This window comes from Macrobrachium nipponense, chromosome 15 (genome assembly GCF_015104395.2).
Source record: "Macrobrachium nipponense isolate FS-2020 chromosome 15, ASM1510439v2, whole genome shotgun sequence".
Lineage (NCBI taxonomy): Eukaryota > Metazoa > Arthropoda > Malacostraca > Decapoda > Palaemonidae > Macrobrachium > Macrobrachium nipponense.
The window spans coordinates 27,797,095-27,821,996 of NC_087208.1; the positions used below are offsets into that span (position 1 = coordinate 27,797,095).

Here is a 24,902-nt window from a genome sequence, read left to right on the forward strand (position 1 = left end):
ACGGACTAGATGCAGGTGAGGTGGTCAGCCATACTGTAAAGTTATGTTAGAGTATAGTATACTTTTCAGTAGCAACACACCCCTCTTGGTAATAAGGAAGGGAGGGGTGATGGTAGATCCAGATACAAGGGACAAGAGTGGTTTATGAGAATGGAGGGTCCTCTATTTCCCCATAGTTTATAAACCATGGCATGATACCAGCGCCCAGTGAGGGAAACCAATAGATTTCCTTATATCTTTGGTTCAAAGGTTTATAGTCCATTCTCTTAGAATGCTCCTAATATTCGGAAATGGATTTAGGTGGCAAACTCCCAGTCAGTTAGAGACTTACCTCCTTCCAATAAGTAAGTCTATCCTAACGTTAAGACCAAAGGTTTGTTTCGTATATGAACAAATGACAAATTTGTAACTAATATGTACGTATTTTTCATAACTAACAAACCTGAGGTCTTAACAGTTAAAGGCCCACCTCGAACCACCCCTCTAGCAGTCTAACTGGATTAGAAGTATAACTGGCGGGTCAGTCACGACGCCGAGGGCATTCTGGGTATACATGCCCTGTGACCTGGTATAGATGCCAATAGTCCCTGGATCGCACAAGTTTAATTTTAATTCTACCGGTTTCCATCTTGGCGCTAGTTAATCCTAATGTTAAGACCTCAGGTTTGTTAGTTATGAAAAATACAAATTAGTTTCAAATTTGTCATTTTTATTAAAATTTTCATTATTCTAAATACAACTTTTATTCAACTTTTGCATATTGATATATGTATTGATGTAACAGCCTAACCCGGGCAATAGTCTCTTCCTCTCTGCATTACATCGACCACTATACTTATGATGATGCTCCATCCTCTACCAAAAAAATTGGAGCGCTTTCAGTGGACCATTTTGGGGGATGTTTGTATGTTTGGGTCCTGAAACAGGGCTCATGAACGGGAACAAAAAATTTTTTTACATCTGGTTTGTAACCCGATTTGTTTGTTAATACGACTATTTGTCAACTTAAGTATCACTATATTTGGTGTTTGAACTATTAAGATAGGTAGTTAAAATAATTTTTAGAGAGGGTTCTATAGTTTTTGAACTATTAAACTAGACAGTTATAAGCATTTTGAGGGGCTGCCAACTTATTGCATATTTCAGCTAATCGCCGTAGGTTGTGGTCCCTAACCCCTGCGAATACCGGGGGTTGACTGTACTATTTGTTCATAAAAGACGAACCTTCATTTTTGAAAAATGCATTTGCAGTCAAAATCCTTTTTATTCTGAGAAAATACAAAGAACTAATGTCACTATTCTTTCATTTAATTTATGAACATAATGAAAAGCAAAGAAAAGGGTTACTTCTTGGGCCAACTGATATTACTTTGAAAATGTGGAAAATTGAGTACTACAGCACTGTAAAAAAAGAACAATTATCATTAGAAAAAAGCAATGTTGAAGACTTGTGCCTTTAATTGCCTACACCCAGGGAGCATGGTACTCAGCTGTCGAAGTCAACCTTTGTGGACTATTACAACCTGTTAGGGAGTGTTAAAAAAGATGTAGTAAGAAACGATACAGTAAGGAATATTACCAAGGTTTCTTATTTGAATAAGGTAATGATGAAGGGGAGATAGAGTTGGTGTTGACATGCCCTTCTCACCACGTTGAGAAGAATAGTGTATGATACTGTTAGTTGGACTCCTGGGGATACTAGAAGCTTTAGAAGACCTAAACCTACTTGGATGAGAATTATGAGAAATGCAGCTAGAGATGAGGGGAAATTTGTACCAATGAGAGCACAGGGAAGACATGACTGAAGGGATTTCAAAGAGGCCCTTTGCACTACACTATTAAATCAGTTATGATGATTATAAAGGTTAAGTTAAGACTTTCATAAAAGTGATGTGTCTACACTTTAAGCACCTCAAAATACTCAGTCTTATCCTTTTTGAAGACAAATACCATGATTACATGAGTATGTGATCAATGAGACCATTACCACTGACAATACAAAGTCTGCAAAATCCAAGTACATTAGAGTCAATAAATTTAGTGACATCAAGGGTTTTGTGGCATAATGTGAATAGTCTCCCAATTATTAACGAACATGCTGTAGGAAATTTGAGAAACTTTTAAAGCTGTCAAAGCTCCTTTAGGTTTTATAGGGATGCACCTGCTTTATGGATCTCCAATTAAAATAAGTAAACTAAAGAGCATCTTTTACAGCTGTTTTCATACTGTAGGCAGGTACTTTCAAGAGGACATGAACAACTGTGGGAGATAAACAAGTTATACAGAGGGGACAGAAGAACATCATTGTCACCCACTTTGGAAGCTATCCAGTTTAAGTAAAATTAGAATCTTGTGCATCATTTCAAATTTAATCATTTCAAATTTAATCATTTTCATATTACATGAGTACAGTTCTCTTTGTACTGTGTGCATCCCTGTCCCCTCGTGTTGCTATCCTGCAGTGATTTTTTTTAGTTTCCTGAGGCATAGAGAAATAGTGTGGAACAAAGGCTTCCCATTATAGCTGGGGAACACTTAACCTGAAAGAACTAAAAAAAAGAAAAGAAAGAGAGCTTTCATATGTTGAAGCTTTAATTAAGCATAATTGTAATAAGTGGTTTGTAGTCAAGGATCAACATTTTTTTGTAATATTTTCCTCTGATAAATTTTGTTAGTTTTGTTTTGTCATATTTGGTAGAAATGTTTTATTTATTTATTTATTTTTTTGTCTATCAAGAATGGGAAGAAACCTTTCAAAATTCTATGCATTTCATGTATAAGACAGTAATTATTGTTTATGTGCTATTTTTGTAGTAGTACATGTACTATACAAAATTAATTTTTAAATAAATTTAATAGATGAAAGTTTGTTGTTGCTATGTGTCTCAGCATTTATAGTAATTTTTAGTTTTTAGTATACGTATTAGATGCTACAGTATAAAATGGCTGTGTGCCATCATCATCTTGATTACAGATTGTATTTGATTTTTAATTTTCTTATTTATAGGCTTGGACATATGCCATAGACTTCCCTAGAAGTTATACTGCTGATAAAAAATGGAATTCTTATGTGCGACGACGTAAATGGGTGAGGTACAGACGTTATGTAGCCCTTGACACTTGGTCAGCAGTTCCTTCTATCCATCAGGATCACACTCAGGTTGGTTTGATGTATTACTGTGCTACTTTAACCAAAATGGAATATCCTCTTCAACATTATTTGTTATGGTATTGACATCATAAGTCCCTAGGTGGTGTATTTTTTCAGTTTAAATGAGGCTTTACTTCAATTTATCATGTTAGGTTTTGCAGCCAGGGCTCCAGAGTAGTCGAGCTTCTGTCCAGAAAGAAATTTCTTCATTTAAGGTATATTTTTTATTGCCTTACATAGAATGCTAACCCTAAAAGCTAGTGCCGAAGCATATTCCTAAGAATGGAATTATATTCAAATTGCAAATTAGTATTTCTATAGATATACTGTACTTATTACAGTTTTTGCAGCAGCAGTGGTAGTAGCCTTACATCCTTTTATTTGTTAATATCAGCATTAAATAATTCAATGAGACATCAAAAGGAAAAGATGAAAATTAACCCTTTGCATCTGGGTATGATCATGTTAGGCATAATAATAGCTCTGGATGTTCGATCTGGCCTGCCTCAGGTGGGAATCAGTATTTCGTGCCATACAGTTGGCACGAATTTTGCGGGAAAAGTGTTCAAATCAGTTGAATGGGCCAAAATGACTTATGGCAACTTTTATGGAAACACTTACACCTCAGTACAGGATAGAGGTAGATCAGTGTAACTTGAGATTTCTTGGGGGAATGTACTACACCTACCCATCCCAGGACATCTTGTTTTTATTTGCTCATGAATATACCCAGGGATTGCTGTTGGTTTTAGTTCTTATCTTTTATGATAGTATGACAGCTATACTAATTTTAATTATGCCAACTAAAGTTCAAAGAAATATTAGAAAAAACATGTATAACTCACTGAAAACCACTGTATCTCCCCATCTCAGTACATCTCATAAATATTTTACCCTAAACATACTCAGAATTTGTTACTGATTTTAGTTCTTATTTGTTATATCATGTGAGCTGTAATTGTAATTTTACAAAATGAACTAAAAAAAAATGATTATGAAAAAGATCTAAACTATATAACTTGGTAATTTAAGATCATTTTATGAATGTCTTGGAAAAGAGGCCCCTCACAAGGTTGGAAATTTTCTCTTTCAAATTCCAGTGGAAAGGACAGAAAATTGTATGTAATTTTTTTTATACCATGTGCATTTGCATATCTTCCTCTTTCCACTGATGTGTGTGTTTAATTGGCCTACCTTAAACATAGAGACATTTGAGGACAACAGATCAGTATTTACTGCCATTCACCAATATGAGTTGGCACGGTGAATGAGTCTTCAGTCTGATCTTATACAGAGTTGCATAATTTTTTTTTTTGTATTTGCACCTCAGTGGCGTGGTTGGTATGGTGTTGGCGTCCCACCTCGGTGGTAGCGGGTTCGATTCTCTGCCATTCCATTGAGGAGTGAGAGATGTGTATTTCTGGTAATAGAAGTTCACTCTCGACGTGGTTCGGAAGTCATGTAAAGCTGTTGGTCCTGTTGCTGAATAACCACTGGTTCCATGCAATGTAAAAGCACCATACAAACAAATAAACAAAAATTTCTGTATTTGTGATGTGAAATTTTGAAAACAACATGACTGTCATCTCAGCAAACAAACTGTTATTAATTCTCATTATGTTAATTCTAGATATGGTGAAAGACTTAGCATTGCTGCATTTAATTTATGATAACATTTGTTATTTAATTTTGAAAGTAAAAAACCATAATGATGGGATAGGAAAAGGTTTAGAATGGGAGGATCTTATACTTAGGAATAATTGTCAATGTGACATAGTTTGAGACCACATAGTCAACATGCCTTGACTCTTATAGTGTCCAACTGAAGGATTTTTTCCTTAATGATAGATAAAAATTGAAGGAAGGAAAAGAAATGGAACGCTGTAGTCAAACCAAAATGACAACAAACGTACTACATTTTAGACATCGCCAAATTTCCCGGATTTGATTCATAAAACCTTGATCTAAGTTTTGATATCGTGTAGATATGGCAGACATGTTGCCACAACTTCCTTTTAATACCAGGTCAGAAAAGGTAAGCATGGTTGTCACTACTGATCTGCATATCTAACTGTGAAGGTCTAAAATGAGCAAAAAAAAAACTGAAATTTGATGACAATTAAAGGCTAATTTATAGTAAAAAAAAAAATTAACTACTATAGATTAAAAACTGGAATAAGTTGCCAAACTGTTTTGATCACATGGTAGGATAAGGATGATTTAGCTTCTAATCATCTAGATAATAATGTAAATGACTAAAATGTAACCATGTATGAGTGGAGGAGTGTGCGGCTCTAGACAACTGTAGCTTTGCAAATTTTTCTTTGTAGCACTGTTGTAAATTTTATAATGGTGGTGCAAGCTACTGCATTTTTTATGACTCTCCCCTACTTCAATCTGTTAGTAGCTCTTGTTAGGGCAGAACCTCTTAGAGGCATCACCAGTCTCTCATTAAGTCATTCATGAGCCCCCTCTTGCCCCAAAAAATTTAAGCAAATTCAGTGTTGTGCCATGAGAATTGATATCAAGTCAGATAGACTGAGATTGCCACTTTTCTGTTCATGAAACAATTCAATCTGATTACTCTAGTATCTCAGACAGCTATAGTAGTGACTTTTGTTCGCTTGGGAAAGACTTTTTTTTAGCTGCATTTTTAACACTAATTAAGGCTGGCATTAGTACCTTGACCCTGCACTGGCTATTGGAGATTCATGCACCAGTAAATTTATTTAAAGATGACATTTAACAGGAAGTTGCACCCTAGGTCTTATTAGTAACAATTGAGAGGTGCACTGCTTTTCATTCTCATGGCTTGGCTCTGTGTGTAAATGCAACCCAACTTTTACACCTGCCCCATGTGCACTTGTAGTTGTACATGGCTCTTCTTCAAATGCATTATTTATCAGACTTTCCTGTTTGTCACATGCAAGATTTAGTGATATGACATGATGTTCAGTATTAGCCATATCTTGGGCTGTGGTGATGTAAGATATTCCATTTTTTGGAAGGTGTGAATACTAGTACCACACCTTTGCTGAAGACTCATGCCATAGTTTCTGGCTCAGAATGAACAACAGACAAGGTTACATTCAAACTTAAGAGAGATAAGAAATCTTATCTCGGATGAGGATAAAGATTATCCTTTTTTGCAGTGCAGAGTGGTCTCATGAACTGGCCCATAAGCTGAGTTTGTTGGAGAGGGAGATTAAGTCTCCTCAAAATTACCTCAGCTTTGTAACGAAGATCAAGACAGTAGAGCAATGAAGGTACCATGGGCTTGAGGCTGCTGACCACAGTCACAATTGTCATAATACTTGTCAGTGTTTGAGTACCACTTGATAGGCCTGTGGTAGGTCCACATATATTTTCACTACCCAGATCATGCTCTAGGTCGAATTACTACAAGTGGAACATTTGCTTTTTCGTGGTCAACCTCTCAAAGGAATGTCGAGGTTGTAGTGAGAGACTTCCTTGTTGCCATGGAGATCATTAGTTTTTTTTTTTTTTTTTTTTTTTTTTTTTTTTTTTTTTTACTGAGAATGAGTCCCCAGTTTGACCATTAAGTTGCTCAAAGGTACCTCCAAGATCCAGAAGGAATTAGCAATGCTAGGGTACTAGCCTCTTGTTTAGGACAGTTATACACTCTCAATATACACACAGTTATGTATGCATTTGCTGACTCTGTCTTAAAGAAGAGAGATGTAGTTCTGGTAAGCTTCTACTAGTGAAGTGTGAGAACTTCAGCCATAATGTGAGACCATTTGGGAACTAAACATGAGAACTTCAGCCATAATGTGAGACCATTTGGGAACTAAACACAATTTTCCTCAGTCTCCTTGGAATTGAGGCTGCCAAAGCTTCTATAGTTCTCCACTGGAACCATCCTAATCCAGATCTAGAAAACCGTATAGGACTCTTGGGGCATGCCAAATTGGGGCAAGCTGCTCTTGCAACTACATATCAGACAGTTCTGTGAGATGCTATACTTGTTTAACTTTCATGCCTGGAGGTTATGCAGCAATGCATCATCAAGAGAGTCTTTTCATTCGATGCAACTGACAAGTCCTATTCTATTTTTAAGCCTTAAAGCAGGCATCATTTAAAACCATAACTGGCGTAGATGCTATTCGTTCGTGCTTTGGTCTCAGCAAACAAATAAGTTAGTTTCATGCAGTACCGAGTTCAAATTTTTACAAGGAAATCAGAAAGTATTGAACGAACTTACTTTCCAGGGTTCATTGCTAAGACAAAGATAACTTACTCCCATCCTTAAGTTAAACCCTATGTGATGCTAGCTATGGCAGGGAATGAGATGAACCTTGCTTTGCAGTCTGTTACAGTCATGAGACCATGACTTAGGAAGACAAAACATTACTCTCATTTTGCAGAGTCCAGACAATACGAAAGTGTATCTGGCCACGTGGGAAGTTATTCTGCAATCTATAGAATGAATCTGTATGAGTGTTGACCACACAGGATTATAAAATGATGGGATATATTAAATGAATGATGTAGTTTTGAGAATGTTTTATGTTTTTATTCACATGAACTGTAGTAGTAGTACTCTCCAGACCCATCCCAGAAGGCCTTTGGAGGTGACACTGGTCGTTCTGAGTGTGTCTGTTGTTTGATTAACATTTGCAGTTTTGTTCCCAGAAATCTCAACTTAACTTATTATCAGTAATTAAATTTCCTTACTTATAATCCTTTGTTTAGCTGCTTTTTGTTAGTAACCATCTGCTTGTAATTTTCATGTTAATGACATGGTTTATTTGAAAAAATTATTCTGTAATGTGTATGCTGTCTATGGCTTTGCCTGTGTTATTGGCTCAGTTTGATAGAGTTTGGATTTTTATTTTGTAGTTTGGCAGTTTGAATTTTGAACTCTTTAGTGTTCATGTTATCATTGTTGCTGAAAGGCACTTTTGCTGAGAAAATCATGAAGCATGATTCTCTTTTGGGGTTGATTTCTTTGGGGGTTCCCAACATTCTGTTTGTTGAGTGAAGTTTTCAAATGAAGAGAGGCAAAAAGATAATTATGCATATGTGATTTACCCAGTAATTACATAGCTTATAGTTTTCTGCATATGGCAACCTAAATTCAAATTTTGCTGGTAGTGCTTTGATTGCTCAGTGTAGGCTTACAGTGCCTCAGTGTAGGTATACAGTGCCTCCCCCCAACGGCAATATTAAGAACGACTTAGCTAATCAACTCATTCTGTTTTCTGCTGTGCTTGACTAGATACTGATTATGTACAGCAGCTTGTTCGTATTTTCCAGTAGTGTTATGCATATTTCATAGCCTTCGAGCAGGATGAGTCTCTTCTTTTGTTTATTTTTTAATTCAGATTATCATCAAGCTGGCTACTTGCAGTTGCTGAGAATAGTTTTGTCTTAAAAATTATTCGTGGATGTTATACCATCCTTGTAGGCCCAAATTTTTGCATTCATGATTTGCTTACCAGGCTTAAGCTATGTGCAATTTGCCAGTTAATAATTGCCTTAAAAGTAGTTAATGATTGTAATGTCATTCAATTAGGACAAATTCTTTTGCATTCATGATTGTTCATCTGGCATAGGCTATTTGCAAGCCGATGGTAATAATTACCTTAAAGTAATTCTCGAATGTTAACCATCCCTTTAGGCCAAAACTAGTCCATATGTGTTTAACTTACTGAGCTTAGGCCATGCGCAAGTTGTAGTTTAATAATTGTTTTAAAGTAATTCTTCATGTTATAACATCATTCCTTTAGGCCAAACTTTTGCTTTTACGATTTGTTCACTGGCCATAGGCTATAAGCAAGCCACCGGAAATTTGCTTACTCGGCTTAGACTACTTGCAAGTCGACTGTTAATAATTACAGTAGAAGTAATTCTTGATTGTTGCATCATTCCATTAGGCCAAATTTTGCTTTTAGTTTATTTACTGTCCATAGGCTATTCACAAGCCATTGGTAAATAATTACCTTAAAGTAATTCCTGAATGTCAAGACATTTTTTAGGCCAAACATTTTCAATTAGGCCAAAACATTTTTTGTTCATTGAGCCTGGGATACTCATCACTTTCTTTTGTAGAGAACTGGAAAGTGTGGGGGTTGATACGTATTAAGGAGAGAATGGTGTTACTGTTTGCTGTGGTGAGGTTTAGGCAGAAACATTCTCATCAGTCAAGTATTGACTACCAGTTCTTGCTTTGGCAGTACTTTGGAATGTTACAGAGAAGGCTCGCATGGCCTCGGTGTATGGAGATTTTCCTGGTGTCACACAATTGTGAATGTTCCATATATTAGCAGCTCACTTGGGGTGGGGACTACAGTGCAGGCCACTCGAGTCCACTAGTAGGGCAAGTAATCGGTTACTGGATTTGATTACTTTGAATTCCTGTTGATTCTAGTAATTATTTCTTTTCTGAGTAATTGGTTATTTGTAAATGATATTTGTTTTATTATTTCATCACTATTTAGAGAATAGAAGCACAGTGTTATACAATATTAGAGTCGGAATTGCTTTGATACTTTAATGTGAAAACCATTCATTGATATAAAAGTATCTCTTATTTTAGAAGGTAAATGTATATTTACGTTATTTTAGAATACATACATGTCTGAATATATGGCACAGATTCTTTGCATTTAGTCTTTGATTGTTTTTAACTGGGTTCTAGCTGGTGCCAGAAGATTTATCGTATTGTTAAGACCTCAGGTTTGTGAGTTATGAAAAACAGAGATTAATAAAAAAATTTTAAATGATATTTGTTTTATTATTTTATCACTAATTAGAGTATAAAAGCTCTGTTTTACCATATTAGAGTTGGGTTTGCTCTGATACTTTATACAAAAATTATGTTTGTTGTTTTAAGATTATGTCTTTTAGAAGGTGCACGTACATTTACGTTATGTTAAAATACATATACATGTCTGAATATATGAAATGCTAATGTTATTCATACATTTTATGCATGTTTTCATGCCTAGATGCCAGAATTTCTGTTAAGATATATAAAGTAGTTAGTAATCGATTACTGATTGAAGCGCTATCCGCAAAATTTGAATTTTAGCTGCCATATGTGGAAAACTGCTATACATGTATGCTATGTAATTACTGGGTAAGTATATAGAAAATCTAATTTTATAAAAATTTCATATTTATGCTTGTTTGTGCTTATTCAAGAGTTCTACAAGAAGCTTAGCATTGTTCATCTAATGTATTATTTCCTAAGCTAAACCAAAATGGAACCTGTTTTCCTGTTGTGTGCATTATCTATTTTTTAAGAAGCAGCTTTATTTAAAGTAGGAAACTGTTTCATGATGTGCTTATTTTTTTTTAACAGGAGCCATTCATAGATATAAGCGTTGGTGGAGGCGAAGTGCCTGGTGATGATGCTGATAAGCTCATGGTTTGGGGTGTAACAGCACTTGGAAGGGTGAGTTAAGCTTCACTGTTATTTCTATGAGTTGTACTATATTAATACAGTGGTACCTCGAGATACGAAATTAATCCGTTCTGAGGCGGCTTTCGTATCATGAGCTTTTCGTATCTTGAACCGCATTTTACATGTATAATGGCTAATCCGTTCCAAGCCCTACAAAAACACCCCAGTAAATTTTATAATAAAGCTAAATTGACCAATAAACAATGAAATACTACAACAATTTGGACCATTCAATACCTAACTTAATACGTACTAGTACTAATATGTACGTACTTGTAAATAAAGTGTATTAGTGTACATGGTATACAAGAAATACTGTACGTACATACGTACGTATGTAGTAAAATGTGGAACCTTACCTTTTGAGTGAAGCTATCTCCGAAAGTGGCGACAGAGGAGGAGGACAAATGGCAGAAAACTTCTTATAGTACGTACACTTAACTTTACAAAACACTAAAAAATGTCAGGAAACATAAACTAAACTTTACGAAACATATTAACAAAACTGTAACACTTAACTTTACAAAAAACTTAAATAAAAATTTTTTTTCTTTTTTTATTTTTACATTTTTTCTTTACTTTTTTTGTACTTTACTTTTTTTTTTATACAAAATTTCAATTTCTTCACCACTTTCAACTTTGTTTTTTCGTAGTTTCAATTGGATCTTCCTTTTTGCTTACTCCTACTAAAGGCCTCTTTAAAAAATAACTACCCAAGGAAGATTGCTTCTGCCTACTTTTCACAATGTTCCTGAAACGACTCGGGCAAACGTCATCTAACTGCGCAAGCATACGACCTGTGTAAGCCTTTTCGGGGTGTCTTTTCTACAAAAAGCAGCTAGATCATCCTTAATTTCTGCCGTTGTCATAGGGTCATCCTCCTCCTTGCCGCTGCTAGAGAACTCTTCTTGAAGGACGTTATGTTGCATGGCCTCCAACTCCTTCAGGTCATCCGTCGTAAGCTCCTCTTGGTGCTCCTCGAGAAAGTCATTGATGTCGTCCTCGTCGACGACCAGCCCCATGGACTTGCCGAGTGCAACGATCTCGTCAAGATCTGGTTGCGAAACAGTTTCAGGATTGTCAACTGTTCCTAAATCTGCAGCACCAGCTTTGCCCACGTCGAATCCCTCGAAGTCTCTGGCGGATACGGCATCAGGCCAGAGTTTTCTCCACGAAGAATTCAGGGTTCGCCTCGAAACCTCCTGCCAAGCTTGATCGATGAGTCAGATGCATATCTCAACATCGAAATGCTCCTTCCAAGATTCACGCTAGGTGAGGTTTGTGGTATCGGTGATGTCAAAACATCTCTTGAAAAGATGTTTCGTATACAGCTTCTTGAAGTTCGATATCACTTGCTGGTCCATGGGCTGGAGGAGAGGGGTGGTGTTAGGTGGAAGATAAAGAACCTCGATGAAGGGATACTCCGCTAGGATATCTTCCTCGAGGCCAGGAGGGTGAGCAGGGGCATTGTCCAACAATAGCAGACATTTCAGAGGGAGGCGCTTCTCTTCCAAGAATTTCTTCACTGTCGGGCCGAAACACAGATTTACCCACTCCGTGAACAAAAGTCTCGTTACCCAGGCTTTCGCATTAGCCTTCCACATCACTGGAAGCTTCTCCTTAAGCACTTTGTGGGCCTTGAAGGCTCGAGGAGTCTCTGAATGATACACAAGTAGGGGCTTCACCTTGCAATCCCCACAGGCGTTCGAACAAAGTGCGAGCGTAAGCCTGTCTTTCATAGGCTTATGCCCGGGTAGCTTCTTCTCTTCCTGCGTGATGTACGTCCGATGAGGCATTTTTTTCCTAAAAAGGCCAGTCTCATCACATTTGAAGACTTGCTGAGAACTGTAGCCTTCCTTGATCATCATCTCGTCGAACGTCTTAATAAAGGCTTCGGCCGCTTTCGTGCCCGAGCTGGCCGCCTCCCCATGCCGCACCACCGAAGGGATGCCAGTCCTTTTACAGAATTTTTCGAACCACCCATGAGAAGCCTTGAACTCTGGGGTTGGTGTCGATGTCCCTTCTCCTCCGTCGTCTTCGGCCTGGGCAATCAAATCGCCAAAAATAGCGCTGGCTTTGTGGGAGATTGCCGTCTCGGTTATCGTATTGCCAGCGATTTCTTTGTCTTTTATCCAGACAAGAAGCAGCCTTTCCATCTCATCGTGCACGTGGCTCCTCTTGCTAGACGAAATAGTCACGCCCTTGGAAGGTGTAGCTGCTTTGATGGCATCCCTCTGCTTGAGGATGGTGCCTATTGTCGACGGATTTCGGCCATATTCCTTGGCGATCACACTCAATCGCATGCCAGCTTCATACTTTTTTATTATTTCCATTTTTGTCTCCAAAGAAAGCATCCTCTTCTTTCCTACTTCAACTTTCTTGGGACCCATGACTACGCATATACTGTATGTAATTAAGTTATGTAGTACGTATACGTATGAAGTAAAGTTCTCACACAACACGATAAAGTAGTACTACAACGAAATCACTAACGAATTTACGTTAATAAACTAAATCGTGTAGAACAAACGAATTTCGCGTGCTTATGATACCGATGATGCCGCCGAGTGGCTGAAAAAGCACGCCACTACGTAGAGCACGATGGGAGAGATGCCGACCAATAGGAGAGCAGGATCTTATGGCGGTGACTAGCATCAGGAACCAATGGGAGTGTGGGAGGATGGTGGCGAGTCAACTTAGCTTTAGACTCCGTCGTCCCCGACAGAAATTCGAATTTCGCGGTACACGCTACAGGTAGGTCAGGCGATCTACCCCCCTGCCGCTGGGTGGCATGACTAGGAACCATTCCCGTTTTCTAATCAGATTTTCTCTGTCGCCGGTTCCGTCAACATCGTTGTTGGTTCCTCCTGACTTGATTTTCGTTTTTCATCACCATTGATCTTCTGGGCTGTATTTTTTTGGTGACGGATCATTGGTTTGGCATACACTTTTGTGGACTGTTTACTGGATTTCGCTTTGGATTTTTCTAAGAATGTCTGACTCTAGTTGTGTAATTAGAGTATGTGTGAATGAAGGTTGTAAGGTGAGGCTACCGAAAGCTTCGGTAGATCCTCACACTGTATGCAAGCGGTGTAGGGAGTATGAATGTTCATTCACTAATACATGTAAGGAATGTGAGAATTTGAGTGAGGATGGATAGAAGACTCTAACTTCCTACTTAAGGAAGTTAGAAAAGGATAGGGCTAGGAAAGCTTCCTCTAGAAGTTTGAGTAGATCTCGCTCTAACGAGCCAGTTAGTGTCGAGTTAACGCCTATCCCACAAGTAAATGTTGCATCCTCCCCCATGATATCAGCTCATTCTCCCTTCACAGATCATGCAGATTCTTCTGTGGAAATTGCAGATTTGAAAGCTGCCCTCAAAAGGATGGAGCTTAAAATGATAGCTCTTGAAGGTAAGCAAAGTGCAGTGGAAAGTGATATCAGTGTACCCAGTGCAGTGGAGGGGGTGTCTGATCGGCTCTGCAACGCTCCCAGGCCTAGACCTCTTCCAAGCTCCCAGGCCCAGAGGAGAAGGAATGTCGAAAGCCGTACGGAGGTTATGGAGGATCCCCACCGATCAGGCGTCCCTTCGGCAGGATCTGTGTCGTCACAGACTGCCAGGGATTGCCGTTGTAAAGGCATCCTGAGAGAGTGCTTCTCTTCTTCCAACTCCTTGTCGCACAGAAGAGGTTGGAGTTCGGATGATCAATCTCGTCCTCTGAAGAGGAGTTGGAAAGTGCCCGCATTGGATTCAAGCCCCGAATGCTTCCCAGAAGGTTCGCCGATGGATAAGAAGAGAGCCAAGAGGACCTTGCATTCGCCTGCTTTCGGCTGGGAATCCCATTCGTCCCCCGAACCTCCTTCTGTCAAAGAGAGGGAAGATCCTGCGACGAGAATTCTCCTTAACATGCAGGAGCAAATCTCATCCTTGGTGGGAGTACTCAAGAAGGATCCTCCTCGTAGGAAGGACTCCTCTCTTCCCATTAAGAGGTCCCGGATCCTGGACGTACCGAGGTGTGAGGCGCCAACTCGACACGAGTCTTCGGACGAACGCCAATCTCCTTTCAGGCGTATGTCGCCAAGGAAACAAGAATCTTCTGCTAGGCGCCAACCGCTATCCAGGCGCGAGCCTCTTCCCAACCTCTCGGCGCCAGCCAGCCGCGATTCCCCGGTCAGACGCGAGTCTCCTTCCGGATGCGAACCATCATCCAGGCGTGAGGCGCCAGACATTTTGCCTTCCGAGATAGAGCTTTCTTCTGGACGCAAATGAGTTTCTGGAAATGTCGAGAACCGTGACAAAGGCGCAAGATGTCGCACAGGCGGCCGTCGCCTTTGTCAGGGCGGACATGAGACACCTTCCAGACTCTCCGAGCTACTTAGAAGAAGCCCTTCTCCAATGGAACAGAGGACTGATATAGCAGGTGACTCCTCTCAGAATAAGCGCTCACCTTCTGTTGATCGCGATTCCCCCATCAAGATGAGACAAGAAATTGAGGAAATTTCCGATGAAGAATCCCCAAGAGGTGCGGATTACAAGACCTTGGCGGCTTTACTACTGCAAGAGTTTGGAGACTCTCTCAGTCCAGCCGCCCCTCCCTCTCCTCGTTCTTTGTTCACCAGCACAAAGACTTCTAAATCCTCCTCCTTCCTGAAGATGTGTCCGATTATCTCCATGAAGAAAGCCCTACAGTCAGTTGGGGCTTGGTACAGCTCTAAGGAGGAAGCAGGTAAGACTGTCTTTACCTGCCCTCCCTCTAAGCTTTCAGGAAGGAGGGCCATTTGGTATGAGACGGGGGAAGCCATGGGACTGGCCCTGCCTTCGTCTGCAGAGGCAGATTTCTCGACTCTTGTGGACTCGACGAGGAGACATGCACTGTCTACACCCAGAACCACATGGGGTATGTTGGAAATGGACCATCTCCTCAAGGGATTATTCCATGTCCTGAAAGTTTTTAACTTTCTGGACTGGTCACTTGGGCCGTTGGCCAAGAAGACTCAAGACCCGGAATTTCTTAGTCCCGAAGTGCTTCATAGCGTGTTGTCATGTATGGACAAGGCTGTCCAAGACGGCTCTGAAGAAGTAGCCTCCCTTTTTGGAGCAGGAATACTCAAGGAGAGAGCAGTTTTTAGCTCATTTTTGACAAAAGCTGTCTCTCCAGTTCAGAGGGCTTCTCTTCTATACGCTCCTCTATCAAACCGACTGTTTCCTACTCAGTTAGTGACAGACATTTCTCACTCACTCACTCACTGAGAAGGCTACCCAAGATCTTCTAGTTCAGTCGGCGAAAAAGGCTAGAACTGCTGTACCCTCTGCTAAGAAGGGAACTAGTACTCCTCAAACGCCCTTTCGAGGAGGTCCTTCTTCGCGATCCTCCTCTAGAAAGAAAGGACCTGAGAAGAGAGGGAGGTCATCCATTAGGCCTTTTAAGAAGGGAAAATGACTCTTCAGTCCTCCAAACGCCACTAGAAGCCAGGCTTCTGAAGTTTGCGGAAGCATGGACTTTGAGAGAGGCGGACAACTGGTCCCTCTCAATAATAACAAAAGGATATCTCATCCCCTTCGGAGACAGACCACCCTTGACTTCGACTCCAAGGGAACTGTCAGCAAAGTACAAGGACCCTGTCATGAGAAGAACTCTCCTGCAACTTGTGGATCAGATGTTGGAAAAGGAGGCCATTGAATTAGTACATGATCCCCACTCCCAAGGCTTCTACAATCGACTTTTCCTTGTTCCGAAAGCCTCGGGAGGCTGGAGACCTGTGCTAGACGTGAGTGCATTGAACCGATTCGTAAAGAAGACGAAATTCTCTATGGAGACTACCGCCTCGGTTCTTGCGGCTCTACGTCCTGGAGATTGGATTGTCTCCCTGGACCTGCAAGATGCGTACTTTCATGTCCCGCTGCATCCTTCATCAAGAAAGTTTCTTCGGTTCATGATACAGGGCAGGATCTTTCAGTTCAGGGCCTTGTGCTTCGGCCTTTCCACGGCCCCTCAAGTTTTTACGGGCCTTATGAAGAACGTAGCCCATTGGCTGCATCTGAAGGGGGTGAATATATCGCTTTATCTCGACGACTGGCTCATCAGAGCCAAGTCGGAACATCAATGTTTGGAGGACTTGAAAACGACTCTGGACCTAGTACGGTCCCTTGGACTTCTTGTGAACCTTGAGAAGTCCCAGATGATCCCCTGCCAGAACATTGTCTATCTGGGGATTCAGATGGATTCTCGGGGTTTTCGAGTTTTTCCATCGCAAGAAAGGCTCGTTCGAGGCTTGGAGAAAGTCTCAGCCTTCTTAGGGAAGAAACGAAGCTCAGCGAGGGAATGGCTGAGCCTGCTGGGGACCCTTTCCTCACTGGAGCAGTTCTTTTCTCTAGGGAGGCTCAACTTAAGACCCCTACAATTCTTCCTGCAGAAGGTGTGGAATCGAAAGACAGGAGATCTGTCGGACTCCTTCCCAATCCAACAGGAGATAAAGAACCACCTGGCGTGGTGGGTGGCTCCTCTCAAAAAGAACGAAGGCATGTCCGACGCATCGGAGACAGGATGGGGAGCGACATTAGGAACGAGAGAAGTGTCGGGCACTTGGACAAAGGATCAGGTGTCCTGGCACATGAACTCAAAGGAGCTTTTGGCTATCCATCTAGCCCTAAAGTCCTTCGAGTCGGAAGTCAGAGGCGTGGTAGTCCAAGTCAACTCGGACAACACCACGGCTCTGGCCTACATTCGAAAACAAGGAGGGACTCACTCTTTCTCCCTTTACGAGTTAACAAGAGATCTTCTCATCTGGGTGGAGGAACGAGGCGTCACTCTCCTTACCAGGTTCGTTCAGGGAGGAAGGAATGTGAGAGCGGACCTGCTGAGTAGGCAGAACCAGGTCCTTCCAACAGAGTGGACCCTCCACCTCGAAGTCTGCCAAAGGCTTTGGGTCTTGTGGGGGAGACCACAGATAGACCTTTTTGCCATGTTTCTCACGAAAAGGATAGACAACTTCTGCTCTTCAGTCGAAGATTCGAGAGCCATAGCAGTCGATGCCCTCCTCCTGGACTGGTCGGGCATAGACGCATACGCCTTTCCCCCATTCAAGTTAGTGGGGGAAGTAATAAGAAAGTTCGTGGCCTCGACGGGGACAAGAATGACACTCATAGCTCCCTTTTGGCCCGCACAAGATTGGTTCACAGAGGTACTGGAATGGACAGTGGACTTCCCCAGATCTCTTCCCAAAAGGACAGATCTGCTCAGACAACCCCACTTCGAGAGGTATCACAAAAACCTCCCCGCTCTCTCCCTGACTGCCTTTCGACTATCGAAAGACTCGTCAGAGCGAGAGGCTTTTCACGGAAGGCTGCCAGCGCAATCGCCAGAGCCCGCAGGTCTTCAACCTTGCGGGTATATCAATCGAAGTGGGAAGTCTTCCGTAGATGGTGTAGGTCAAAGAAGCTGTCCTCTTCCAATACCTCTGTGACCAACATTGCTGATTTTCTCCTCTTCCTGAGAGAAGAATCACGATTAGCTGTATCTATGATTAAGGGATACAGGAGCATGCTCTCCGCTGTCTTTAGAAATAGGGGCCTACAGATAGCGGAGGATAAGGATCTTCATGATCTTATATGGTCCTTTGAGACGACCAAGACTAAGACCTCTTGTACACCGAGTTGGAATCTTGACGTAGTCCTCAGATTTCTGATTTCTGACTTCCGACAAGTTTGAACCTCTTCATCAAGCCTCTTTTAGAGAGCTGACGAGGAAATGCATTTTTCTCTTGGCCCTTGCAACTGCCAAGAGGACAAGTGAACTCCATGCATTGGATTCTCGTGTCGAATTCAAAGGAGACTCGGCAATATGTTCTTTTCAGCCATTATTTCTGGCAAAGAACGAGAACCCTTCTAATCCATGGCCCAGAAGCTTTGAAGTTAAAGGGCTTTCTCCCTTGGTAGGGAAGGAGGTAGAAAGGTCTCTTTGCCCTGTCAGGACGCTAAAGTTCTATTTTCAGAGGAAGAAGCAGCTTAATGCTTGCCAACAGAGTCTGGTGTGCTGTGAGGGATCCGAAGAGACCCATGTCGAAGAACGCCCTGGCCTTCTTTATGAGAAGTGTGATCTCTGAAGCGCATGATAACTGCCATGATGAAGCCTTCAAGCAGCTGAGAGTTAGAGCGCATGAGGTACGAGCCGTTGTGACTTCTTTATCCTTTCATAAGAACATGTCAATGAAGGATATCATAGCTGCCACATACTGGAGATGCAACTCTGTTTTTGCATCCCATTACCTGAAGGATGTCAGAGTAACCTACGAGAAATGCTTCTCTCTTGGTCCTTACGTGTCTGCGGATGCGGTGCTGGGACAGGGAGATGATACTGATCCTTAATTAATTTAATTAGTTTTTTAATTATATGGTGTTGTGTTTTTAAGGTTGTTGAAAGGATGTTGGGGATAACTCCTTTCAATCTTAGTACTAACCCGGGTGTTAGGATCAGGTGATCGGGATCGGTGTTGTGCTCCTTGAGTATGCCATTAGGCAAGGTGTTTTGCCATATAAGTGGATTAGCACCCATTGACAAATACCCTCAGGCTCTGTCGAGTAAGCGGATAAGACCCCATTGACAGACCCACAAGAACGCTTAGCCATAGGTCACTACCTCGCTGAGGCTCTTGAGGCGAAGCAGACTCCTAGGCAGTAGCCATGAAGTCTTCCGCTTAACCAGGTAGGAACCAAGGTTTCTTATGTTTACCTACAACGTATGTTGTTTTCCTGTCTATTTCAGTAGTTAGCTGTCTCTTGCCCACCACCAAGGGTGCCAATCAGCTAAGTATATATCTGACAGGGAAGTTGAATGTACAAAAATGATATTGTTATGATACAATAAAGTTTTGTACATACTTACCTGGCAGATATATACTTAGCTTTAGACTCCGTCGTACCCGACAGAAATTCAAATTTCGCGGCACACGCTACAGGTAGGTCAGGTGATCTACCGCCCTGCCGCTGGGTGGCAGGACTAAGAACCATTCCCGTTTTCTAATCAGATTTTCTCTTCCACCTGTCTCCTGAGGGGAGGCTGGGTGGGCCATTTAATAGTATATATCTGCCAGGTAAGTATGTACAAAACTTTATTGTATCATAACAATATCATTTTTTGTAAGTTGAGCCTTTCGTATGTCGAGGTACCACTGTAGTTTGATCTTTAGGCATAGATAGAATGATCTCCATTATGCAGGTGGGTTTGGATTGATAATAAGGAGATAAATCTTTAGGTTTTGAAACTTGCCATTTTCTTGTTCTGTTATTCGTTGCTGCAGGGTGGAACTTTCACTGGACACCATGCAATGAAAATTCTGTGACAATTAGTAATTTTGTTTAATTATGCATATTTTGTTAATATTTCAACCTAGATGTATTGATTCTGAACTCATATCAAGAGTTCCGTAATGAAGTTATTAATGCAAAATTTATGGATACTTGTTGGAGGCGCTTAGCATTTTCTTTTTATCGAGTAGTGTATCAGCTGATAATATTCTACTATTTTAAGGTTATGGTCAGAGCGGGAGTTGATGGAACTTGTCCAGAAGGGTGTGAGTGGGTACACATTCCTACACCGACGGACAAAGATGTTACGTCAGTGTGGGTTGGGCGCTCAGGCCGTGTGTGGGCTGTTACATGGGATGGGAATGCACTGGTCAGGACAGGGGTGACAAGAGATACTCCAACTGGTAAGTGTTTAAGAGAAATTGTAAGTTTTTTATAGATCTAAAGTATAGCTACTCAAATCCTTGTTTTATTGGACCCCAAACCAAAGATTTTTAGTTTTTAAAAGTTATTCTATGAACATTCATTCTTACTTATAAAATAATTAGTACCCATATAATCTTTGAAAGTCTTAAATATTTCTTTATTCACTCCATCAGGGCCTATTTTTTTTTAGTCTGCTCTATTGATATTGTGATGGTCACTTTTCTACATGATGAATCAAGTTCATAAATACACACCGTATGGGACTGTAGAGGACTGAAGTTACTGCAACAACCAAAGAGGGAGGGAGGGAGCCAAAGAGAATACCTCAATACCATATAGTACTTAGTTTATTATTTATAAATAAACGTTATGTACAAATGAGTTCAGGTTTTGGAAAGCACAGGGACCTTAAATAATCATATAACACTCTTAAAGAGAAAAATGGCCTAAATACAATTATAAAAAAACTGAACAGACCAACATATAATAATTATTTAAAACAACAGCAATACTAAATATAGAATTAATCATCAGAAGAGTCACCCTTGTTCATCAATAACAATAATGATAGTACTTCACTTAATAAAAGCCATACACTTACCCATCCAAAAAATACTAATGATGATATAGCATAAACAGTAAGAGCCATACTCTTGCTTATCCAAAAGATACTAGTATGTAATGTTACAGCATACATTGTAAGAACCATACACTTGTTCATCCAAAAGATACTGATAATGATATAGCATAAAGCATAAGAGCCATACCCTTGCTCATCCAAAACATACTACTAACATTGATAGTGCATAAACAGTAAAGAGCCACAATCCAAAATCCTCGAGGCCGACCATTGAACATCAGAATGTTCGATGCGACAGCTTTTTAGCTGCCAGACAAGAATATTCTGAACAGGGGACTATGGGTTAGCTATCACCTCATCCTGGGGAACTGGATTGATGTCCTCAGCAGTCAACATCTGCTGCAACAAATCCATTACCATCAACCAGGTGATATTCCAGATCTGCTGCTGCTGCTGTGTTCTTGGTGGAACATTGTCGAGAACCTGCTGATCTGCTTTCCAAAACCTGACTAACGCTGCTCTTCTCACCGAGACAGTAGTTAACTTGCGTACCTGATGAAAACAATGGAAAGAAAGAGAGATAGGCATACAACCCTGACACAATCATTGAAATAAAACAATGACCAAACCTAACAATATGTGCATGTTTGCTTTACACACCCAACATTCTCAGATATAAAGATTCTGACCATCTGTAGGCCAACATGCAGAACTGTCTGTTTTTAGGTTTCAGTTAAGTTGTGTGCTACCTTGCTGTTAGCTTAGTTGTATTCCTATCCTTTTTTCATGTTAGTTTTTCATATTCTTGCTCATAATGAATAACATTTTTATGGTTTTAAATTGTGTAATAATTGAATATAACACCTTCATGTACATGACATGGAAGTTTCTCTGAGAGCCCAATGGTAATCATCCTAATAGTATATGAGTTTTGGCATCTATCCAGCAGACATGAAAATTCTTTATATCTTTCTCTAATACAATGGATTATTTTTCAAGATGAGTTGGAAAGTTCACATATTTTAAAATAAATGATAACTTGAATTTTCTCACCTTGTGTTTTGGGAATGACATTTCATCTTCCAGGTGCTTTTGGTGCATATTGTTCTGGAAACAGAGTTTGGTAATGCCATTTTTGCCATCCTTGTCAATAGAGTTTTGTTCATACGCGAACAAACCCTCGGTCTTAACAATAGGATAATTTCTAGCGCCTAGCTGGATCCGGTTAAAAAGCAGATAAAAGCAAGGAATCTTGTGATATCTGGCAACTCATGCGTAGATCGAGTGAAGAGTGGTCAAATGCCGATCACCTACGCCAGTCTTTTCTTAACCGCCTGGACGAGAGTTGGGTTTATTCCTCTCTTGGTCTTTTCCCGGTTCTTTGCCCGTTTCGTTTCCTTTAGTGTGTGTGTGTGTGTGTTTTTACCTGGTATGATGGCTTCTTCTGCTCCTTCTCGCCGTCAGTGTATGTGCCCCGGAGTTCCTGGGTTCCCGTGTTCTCGTTTTTTGGCTTCGTCAGAGACAGACCCTCACATCACATGCAGTAGGTGTTGTTCAAATTTTTGTACAATTATGAATCCTTGTACGGAATGCCGGGCATGGCCTAAGGAGCAGTGGAGGAAGTTTTATGGTAAGAGGGAACATCGGAGAGTCTCCACTCTTCCTACTTGGGAGGGCTTTGCTCATATTCCCGATGTTTTGTCTTCCGCAGCAGTCAACCCCCATAGTAGCGTTGTCCCTGCATCTCCTTCCTTTTCTTCCATTGATTTGTCGATGGAAGTATCGGGAGGTTGCCAGGGTATTTTTTGTAATGTAGCCCCCCTCTTCCTCGGGAGCTTTTTTGGTTCCCGAGAAGGGTGAGGTTTTTTCATCATTCTCTTCTCTTCCAGAGTCGGAGGCATCCAAAATGGCGGAGATTTGGAAGACGCTTGGGCTAGGGAGTACCCCGTCCTTGAGGGGGTTACTAGCGCATTTTGTGGAGGTTCGCACCCCCCCTTCCCGGCCCAGCCAGGCCTTCCCCCCTCTCGGCCTCGTCTCCGCGTGTGGGAGCAGTCAGTCATCTTGTATTGCTCCACCGGTGTCTGCCGTAGCTTTGTATCGGAGTGATGCTGCGGCATCAGCCCCGTTGATGACGTCACAGGGTCCATCTTTGTGTATTCCTCCGCCAGTGGCGTCTCTTTCCCCCTCGCACAGAGGGGAAGCCGTGATGTCACCACCGCTTGTGACGTCACTCTCATCGATGACGTATCTCCCAGTCGCCTCCTCGGATCCGCCTCACTTATCCGCGACGTCATCACTGCTGCCCAGTTCGAAACATCTCCCTTCCTTGTCTTCGGAGCCTTCTCTGGCACATCAGTTGAGGTCATATGCCAGGCAGTGCTTCAGAGGCTGGACTCTGTATTGGATGTGAAGTTGGCTGCCTTATCGGTTGGGTGGACTGCTAGGAAACGCGTTGCTTCGTTCCTGCCTTCCGAGAAGAGTGCGCATAAGAAGCTAGTGCTGTCTTCCTCTCCCTCTTCCCCCTGTACGCCTAGTCGGTGTATTAAGCGTTGGAAGGCTAAGGACTTTGCCCTTCCTTCGCCGTCGAGGGAGGAACAGCGCGGACGTGTTCCCGAGAGTGCTGTGGTTTCAGGCAGTGTTAGTGATTTGTGTTCTGCAGGGATTGCTTCGCTGCCGAATCTCATACGTGCAACCCCCCCACCCCCCTTCCGTCCTTGCACATCGCGAGCATGTTGCAACTCCCCTGTCCGTGCACGTGATGGTAGTGCTCCATCTTCTCCAAGGTCTATTCGTCGCCGTAAAGATCTGAAGGTGCCTGTCAAGAGGTCGAAGGTAGTGAGCACGGAGGTGGTGCAGCCATAGTGTTTGCCTGCTCCTCTTAACTGGTGCTTCCAAGGCTTCCACTATAAGGGATTCTCCATCAATCTTGAGTACTCCCCCCATCTCATGTATGTAAGGCTGCCATGCTCGTGTCTGTTCATGGACGTCTGGAGTCACCTGTTGAGGTAAGTGAAGTCCCTAGTGTTACAGTGGGTCTGTCTCGGAGGCTGACGCTTTGACCCAGCCCAGATAGGTTAGTAGGGGTTTCAGACTGTTTGGCTACTAACCCTTCTGTGAATTTTGGTGAAGAAGGCACGTTAGAAGAGCCCACACATCCTTCTCGTCATCGGTCGCTGGTGCCAGACTAGGAGAAGGGGGACACGCAGGAGTTTCTGTCTTCCTTTTCGGAAGTTGTTGATCTCATTTGTGGGTTCAACAATTTGGAAAGTAGGACTAGGCTTGGTCGTCTTACGCTCCTTCTTGCTTGGAAGCCTTGGTGGGAGCTACTCAGGACCCCAAGTCATCTCTTCAGCTGCCGTTGTCGGGGCACGTTCAGTCGGTCTTACAGAAGGTTAACGCCTCTGTTTCTGACCGGGACGGTTCACTTCGCTCTAGAGGCTCTACCAAACTACTACCCCCACCTCTCACAAGACATAGGAAGTACTATGCTATGAGCTCTGCGTTTTTGTTGTCACGCCACCTTAACCCAGACGTCATTCGCCTGAAGCTGGGTTTGACTTTGGAACAGGTGAGGTCAGTGGCTCCGTCCTTGTCTCCGCAAGACGCCTTAGCTTTAGAATCTACGGCGGCCTCCATGTTGGAGACGGTTTCTTGGCTGGACCTCTGGTCTGTGGTGATTGCCAAGATAGCTTCTGACAGGTCCCCTGAAGGGTTGATGAGTGCTGCCTCGCTTGCCAGTCTTGCAGTCCGGGGGCAAGGCGTTTTCTTATTTGGCTCACCTCAGTGCCAATTTATGGGCTAATCTTCTTCTGGTTAGGAGGGACGCGGCTTTGTCTAGGATGGAGAGGTCGCTCAACACTGAGTCTTTGCTGGCCTTGAGGAACAGTGATCTGTTGGAGTCGCAATTCTTGTTTCCACGGACAGAACTTGAAAATGCGATAGACCGACACCAGGCTGACACCAAGGACCAACCGGTGCACCAAGCCGTGTCTAAATCAGAGTCCCACCC

General features: G+C 41.9%; 1 protein-coding gene across 4 annotated transcripts in view; it reads left to right on the plus strand.

The window, feature by feature from the left end:
- Nucleotides 1–24,902, plus strand: part of LOC135227051 (tectonin beta-propeller repeat-containing protein 1-like) — a 147,124-nt gene that overhangs the window by 43,670 nt on the left and 78,552 nt on the right. For 3 of the 4 annotated variants that reach the window (XM_064266858.1, XM_064266860.1, XM_064266859.1), the window contains 4 exons: nucleotides 3,008–3,160; nucleotides 3,304–3,366; nucleotides 10,482–10,574; nucleotides 20,111–20,291. In XM_064266858.1, coding sequence (XP_064122928.1) covers nucleotides 3,008–3,160; nucleotides 3,304–3,366; nucleotides 10,482–10,574; nucleotides 20,111–20,291 — 490 coding nt within the window. The remainder of the gene's footprint in view (nucleotides 1–3,007; nucleotides 3,161–3,303; nucleotides 3,367–10,481; nucleotides 10,575–20,110; nucleotides 20,292–24,902) is intronic. The other variant, XM_064266861.1, reaches the window with a different exon arrangement.